The sequence below is a fragment of the Labrus bergylta genome, chromosome 8 (assembly GCF_963930695.1).
Source record: "Labrus bergylta chromosome 8, fLabBer1.1, whole genome shotgun sequence".
Taxonomy (NCBI): domain Eukaryota; kingdom Metazoa; phylum Chordata; class Actinopteri; order Labriformes; family Labridae; genus Labrus; species Labrus bergylta.
Genome location: NC_089202.1, coordinates 28,913,164 through 28,919,885, shown reverse-complemented (window position 1 = coordinate 28,919,885; position 6,722 = coordinate 28,913,164). Strand labels below are relative to the sequence as shown.

At 42.7% G+C, this 6,722-nt stretch overlaps 2 protein-coding genes across 3 annotated transcripts in view; both read right to left on the bottom strand.

Moving 5' to 3' along the window:
- The window catches only part of wdr26a (WD repeat domain 26a), a gene marked incomplete in the record, with an annotated part of 18,904 nt that extends 18,618 nt beyond the window's left edge, over positions 1–286 (bottom strand). Inside the window, 1 exon segment of the mRNA XM_065958283.1 lies at positions 1–286.
- Positions 287–1,972: 1,686 nt separating this feature from the next.
- The window catches only part of adcy3a (adenylate cyclase 3a), a 29,738-nt gene continuing 24,988 nt past the window's right edge, over positions 1,973–6,722 (bottom strand). For both annotated transcript variants that reach the window (XM_020655797.3, XM_065958282.1), the window contains exons 19-21: positions 5,968–6,094; positions 5,572–5,696; positions 1,973–5,401 (exon numbers count right to left, since the gene is read on the bottom strand). In XM_020655797.3, coding sequence (XP_020511453.3) covers positions 5,222–5,401; positions 5,572–5,696; positions 5,968–6,094 — 432 coding nt within the window. In that variant the 3' untranslated portion in view covers positions 1,973–5,221. The remainder of the gene's footprint in view (positions 5,402–5,571; positions 5,697–5,967; positions 6,095–6,722) is intronic.

Sequence of the window (6,722 nt, the reverse complement as noted above, 5' to 3'; positions counted from 1 at the left end):
CAGAAGTGTGTAGAACCGGATGACACTGCGGGGGTATCGATCGCGTCGTCACAGACACCGACAGGCCCACTGACCCAGATGCAGCCCCGCACTGCCCTGCTCCCCCTGCGGTCGAGCTTTCAGACGGTTGGCGGTGACCCGGTTCTGAACCCGTAGGACGGACGGTCAGATCCAGGATTCAGTGGACCCGCTTCATGGTGGGGTTGTCGGTGGTTTCGGTCGCTGTCAGGTTCTGGTTACGCCGCGGTGAAGTAGTTGAGTACAGCTTGTTATTGTTGCTCTCAGACAGCTGCAGCCCTGTTATGGACTGACGCACCGACGTCAGCGGAAATTCCTTCACGTTTTTTTTTTTTGCGTGAGCTGCGTCACCACCAGAGGGCGCTGGAGGAATATTTACAGTCCACGGCAACACGTGCATTCATTTATGTTTTATATTATGTTTTGTTATGTTTTTTTTCTGTGTCTGAGTGACATTATAAATCTGTTACATTTCAAAGATAATATATATATATATATATATATATATATATATATATATATATATAATATATATATAAGATAAAATGTTTATTCATTTATTTACTTTATTCATTCAAAATCGTTCATCCTCTTCCCAGTCAGATAGCTCCCTGAGTTTTTATATTTTTAAGGACTTTGTGACTAAAAGTCTGAAAGTTTTTCAGTCTGTTCTTTAATTGAATTCTGTTCTTTTTATTTATTTAACTCTATTTAACTTTAGTTTAAGCTTGCATGTACAAGCTGCTCCAAACAAATTGTCTCCAGAGGGATAAAAAAAACAACTTACTGCATTAAGTCATTGATATAATTAGATTCGAAACTTCAAAATTACTGGTTCATAAAGCTTTAAAGATCGTTCCTGTTCTTATGGTTTGTTTAATGAATCATTTATTGTCATTGCTATAAAAACAACAAAAGGCAGTTTAGCAGCTTTTGCTCAAAGTTACTGGATTCATTATAAACTGTTGTCAGCCTTTAGGAGAAAAAAGTGTTTGATGCTGCGAGTCTGAATGAAAAGATTGCTCTGAAAAGTTATTTTTGCAAAACAAAGGAATACATGACTTGAGTCTTTAAAAATCAGCTTAATGACTTTAGTAGAGCACACAGGGATGTTGTGATGCCAGCATCAAGAACTTAAAGATCACATATTCTCCTCCTTCTCTACTTCAGTGTAAATAAGTCTCAGAGCTCTTCAAAACATGTGTGTGAAGTTTCTTGTTCTAAATCCACTCTGATCCTGTATTTGATCATGTCTATAAACCCCTCTATTTCAGCCCTGCTCAGAACAGGCTGTTTCTGTGTCTGTACCTTTAAATATGTAAATGAGCTGTGTCTGACCACGCCCCCTCTCTGGAAGGGCTCGGGTGTACTCGGTGCTTTCTCGCTCCATGTCCTATTGTTTACGGTGAGAAGGCAGACTCAGAGGGCAGAACAAACACCTAGCTGTGGAAGTGTCACCCACCTGGGGGAGGGGCTACTGCCCTTTGTGATGTCATGAAGAGAAAATCTCCAAACGGCCTGTTTGAGCACAAATCTTTCTGAAAAGTTGAGCTGGAAGAAGACGGAGAGGATGGACTTTTCTCATCATTGGGGGGTTCGTAGACGGACTAGAGACACATGTTAGAGTTAGAGGAACATGGTGAAGTTTATTTTACATAATGTGACCTTTAAGTGCAAAAGTAGTAAAAACTTTTGGTTATAAAAAACAAGGAACTACCCACTATTTTTTTTTACTAATATGGTATAAAAGTTTAAAATTCTGGTGTTGAGACCACCTTAAAATAACTTTTACTTTGTGTTACAGTCTGAAAACTCTACTGTAGCCCTGAAACAATATAAATAAAATAACATTTACAATAGATTATTTGCATCTTTTGACATTTTCATGATTTTTAAGCATTTTAAAAACTTTTTGTGTTTTTTTTCTGCTTGGAGTGAAAGAGACACAGAGGACTCGTCTTTATCCAACTTTATTTATCAACTTACATTATGATGACAAACGACTGAAATGAAAAGAGGGCACATTGACTGAGACGTTCTTGAAAAAACAGGACTACAGCAGACCCGAACCTACAGGGAGGTCTAATCCAGTCCACTAAAAACCGAGACGAGGAATCAAATCTAACGACATCCAGAAACACACACTGACTCATGTTTGAACCACCGCCGCCCGCTCACCCTACACATGGCACTTTTAAGTCGACGCATGTTGGTTCTTAGCTCTAAAAAAAAAAAAGTCTGCACAGACCGAAAAACCAGGACCAGAAATAAACAGAACTAGGACACATTATTCAAAGTGCTCCCCCCCCCCCCGCCCCCCCCCGCCCCGCTCCGCTCAGCCTGAGATTCTTTAAATATAAACCAGGAGCGGTCCATGTTGTGTGGCTTTAACATCTGAACCATCCTGCTCTCTGTCGTTGGCACTTTCACATGTAAGAAAACATCAGCGGTGTCTGCAGACATCTGAACTGTGTAAAATCTATGTACAGCCTCCTCACCTTCTTTATAATAGAACTAAACTACTGTATAAAAATATGAGTTGGGGGAGGGGCTGAACGTCTGCTTCAGAGAGGAGGGACTCAGGTTTGTAGAAGAAGAAACTATTGCACTTTGATTCCGTCCTACAAGAGACACTAATGACCTTTACAATCAGCAGAAGACAGAACTAAAGACACCCCCCTCAAACCCCACCACACCCCTTATACTGTATATAACATGCCATTCTCCTGTATGGCACTGCTGCTGTCCAATTAAATATCGTTAATAAATTCACACTGTCAGGAGGGTTCCCTCATGCCTTCATATTTGGTGTGATGTCACAATCACGGGCCGCACAGTCAACCTGTAACCCGGTCCAAACAGCGGCTTCAGTGCTCGTTTTAAGGAGGGGTGAAGATTGCTTCATCCTGCAGCCTTCACTTTGACACATTCGCCCACAAAGATCACGCTGCAGCCTCACAGACTGTTTCACTGCTGCAGGCTGATGATGACATCTACTGGAACCAATCAAACTCTTTGAGTGCCTTTAAGACCTTCAGACCCCGAAAAGGCATGAAAAAGCCTGGTTTTAAAATATTGGAACTACCCTTTAAAAGGTATTGACAGATGTCCATTTTTCCACCTGCATACTTCATATTGCACTTCATCATATCCCCAAACTTCTCCTGTACTTAAACACATTAACGTATCAAAAAAAGAAAAAAGAAAGTTAAGCCGGTTTCCAGCTGGGATTAACATGACGTCTGTGTCTGGATATTCTGCTGCAGGTGTGAAATACATCTCTAAAGTCTGAACAGATTAAGGACGTCTCCTTCCTGCTCTGTGAAGCTGCACATCAGAGACAATCAGGTTTCATCAGGTGAAACTTCCCCCGCAAGAAGTGATTAAAAAGGATTACGCAGGTCCAAGAAGAACAAACAGAATCAACAAAAAACCAAATGTTGAGGTGGTCTGACTCTCCTCATGCTGAGATGTGACCTCAGTGAAGAAGCCCGTGATGTTTAATGACCTCAGAATGGGACGTCACATCATGTTAACACCAGGAGGAAACACAGGCTGCAAACATGTTCAGATGTATACATCCATCATTTCTGTTTGATTCACATCCCTTTGTTTCACTCTTCTTTTCACTTAAAACAAACATGAAGTAAAAGGAACATTACAGTTTATTACAACATTTTTAAGATCATCCCAAACTTGGGTCTGGGCTTCCCTTGGGGGGAGGGGGGGCAAAGATTTCAGGGGGTTGCGAGGCTCTGTCTGCTGTGAAGTCGTCAAAATAAGATTTGCACATATTAACCCCAAACTAGGACAACTAATTTACTGGATACTTTATTTAAAGGTCTGTGGATAAAAATGTGAAAAATATAAACTTCATCTCTCTTAAATATCAGCGAGGGATTCTCCCTTTCACACACTTTTGTAAAAAACCTCTGATCCAAACCATGTGATGTGCAGACTAACGTTTAGAAGTTGTAATAAACTGTAACGCTCCTCTAACGGCAGTGCAGTGACGTCCTCCTGCCTGTAGGGGGAGCAGTGGGATCCTTCAGATGAATGAAAACATGGTGATCGGCTGTGAGAGGCACTTCCATCGATCCACAATCGTTTTTTTTTTTTTTAAATATTTCTACCCCCCTCCCCTCCCCTCAAACACACATTACACACACATAACACACACACAGTGTGTCGTCCTTCATGGTTCAGAGCAGAAACTTCCAGAATCCAGAGACCTCATCCTGGATCAGTTTTTAGAAACAATACTTTACCTGCGGGAAAAAAATACACTGTGAGCGATGCACACACTCTTTTACACACCGACCACACGGGGGCAGGTGTGTGTGTCACATGCTGGACTCTCATTGGTCCACGTCCTACATGTTCTCCCCCTCCCCCTCCTCCTCCTCCTCATAAGAGTCAGCAGGTTCAGGTTCATGGAAGAGTTCTGGAGATGAGGGCTGAGGCCCAGCAGTGAGACCAGGTGTCCAGAAGTCAGGTAGTGTTAGTGGGAGGAGGGGATGGCACTGAGTGAGTGTGTGTGTGTGTGTGTGTGTGTGTGTGTGTGTGTGTGTGTGTGTGTGTGTGTGTGTGTGTGTGTGTGTGTGTGTGTGTGTACGGAAGCCCTAAGCAGACATACATCCATTGATTTTATGTTCTCTGTTTTCCTGTGATAAAGAGTTAATTTCAGCCAATTTTTGGAGATCTCACAAAATTAAATTGTTATCAGAAAATAACCAGGAATTTACTCGTTATCACAATTAGAGCAAATGGATGTATGTCCACTTAGGGCTTCCATATGTGTGTGAATCTGTAAGACGTCTATTTAAAGAGATAGAATCAATCACGTTATTTAACTCGCGTCAGTTTGATTAAATTCATTTCCTTCGGTTTTGCATGAAATAAAACTGAACGAGGTCGAGTGTTAAAGTTTTGGATTTTCTTTGTAGCCGTATCATGATTGATTAATTTTTGATTGACAGCAGCAGGAGCAGCGTCACCGACACTTGAGTTAGCATGGTTAGCATGTTAGCATGAAGCTGTTTTACATTCAGTGTGACTCATTGTTTAAATCCAACATGATATTTAGATTTCTAAACGACCTCTGCTGGATCAAATCTCTCTCCATAGACAGTGTGAGTGTGAGTGTGTGTGTGTGTGTGTGTGTGTGTGTGTGTGTGTGAGTGTGTGAGTGTGTGTGCGCTCCTTAGCTGTCCACCACCTGGTGTGGCAGCGTGACGGAGGAGCCGTTGATGAATGAACCCTGTTTGTCTCGTCCCTTTAAGAAGAACGTCAGCAGTTCTCCTTTCCCCTTCACAAAGATCGGCCCCCTCCTCACGAAGCGGAAACCGTACTCCTTCAGGATGTTGTAGCAGTCCTCCACCACCTGGGGGCAGCACACACACACACACACACACACACACACACACACACACACACACACACACACACACACACACACACACACACACACACAGTACATCAGCTGTTTTTACTGTGTGAGTGATGGAATCAGCGTCTTTGATCAGAGCGGTGCAGTGAAGTCGGGATGTGTACCTGGATGTTTCCCATCACCCCCGTGGACTCCATACGACTCGCCACGTTCACAGTGTTCCCCCAGATGTCGTAGTGGGGTTTCCTCGCCCCGATCACACCTGCTAACACTCCGCCTTTATTCAGACCTGCAGGAATCAGAAGTCATTAATGTATGAACAATGACCTTACCTGAGAGAAGCAGGCTCGAATCCTTATTTCAGTCTAGCTCAGGTCTTTATTGTCATTTAGATCAGAGAGAACTCCCATGATTCCCCGCCAGCCTCAACGTCATTGTTAGTTATTGTATTGATTGAGAGTCCTCCGTTTTTCTGATAAGACTGATTAAATGAACCTGACTGACAGCAGTAAAAACATCAAACTCACACAGACATGATGAGTAAAGGGTTAGCGACGTACCGATGCGCAGCATGAAGTTGTTGAAGGACTGGTAGTTAATGTTCATCAGCGTGACCTTCATGGCCAGAGCGAAGTCTGCGAGGTCAGCCAGGTGCTGCCATCGCTCTCTGTCTGACTGATCCTCCTTCTGAGCGACTCAAAACAAACTACAGGTTAGCATACAGAGCAAACTACAGGTTAGCTTATAGTGCAAACTACAGGTTAGCAGACAGAGCAAACTACAGGTTAGCATATAGCGCAAACTACAGGTTAGCAGACAGAGCAAACTACAGGTTGGCATACAGAGCAAACTACAGGTTAGCATACAGAGCAAGCTACAGGTTGGCATACAGAGCAAACTACAGGTTAGCATACAGAGCAAACTACAGGTTAGCATACAGAGCAAACTACAGGTTAGCTTATAGTGCAAACTACAGGTTAGCAGACAGAGCAAACTACAGGTTAGCATACAGAGCAAACTACAGGTTAGCATACAGAGCAAGCTACAGGTTGGCATACAGAGCAAACTACAGGTTAGCATACAGAGCAAACTACAGGTTAGCATACAGAGCAAACTATAGGTTAGCATACAGAGCAAACTACAGGTTAGCATACAGAGCAAGCTACAGGTTAGCATACAACTACAACTACATATCAAACTACAGGTTAGCATATAGAGGAAACTACAGGTTAGCAGACAGAGCAAACTACAGGTTAGCATACAGAGCAAACTATAGGTTAGCATACAGAGCAAACTACAGGTTAGCATACAACTA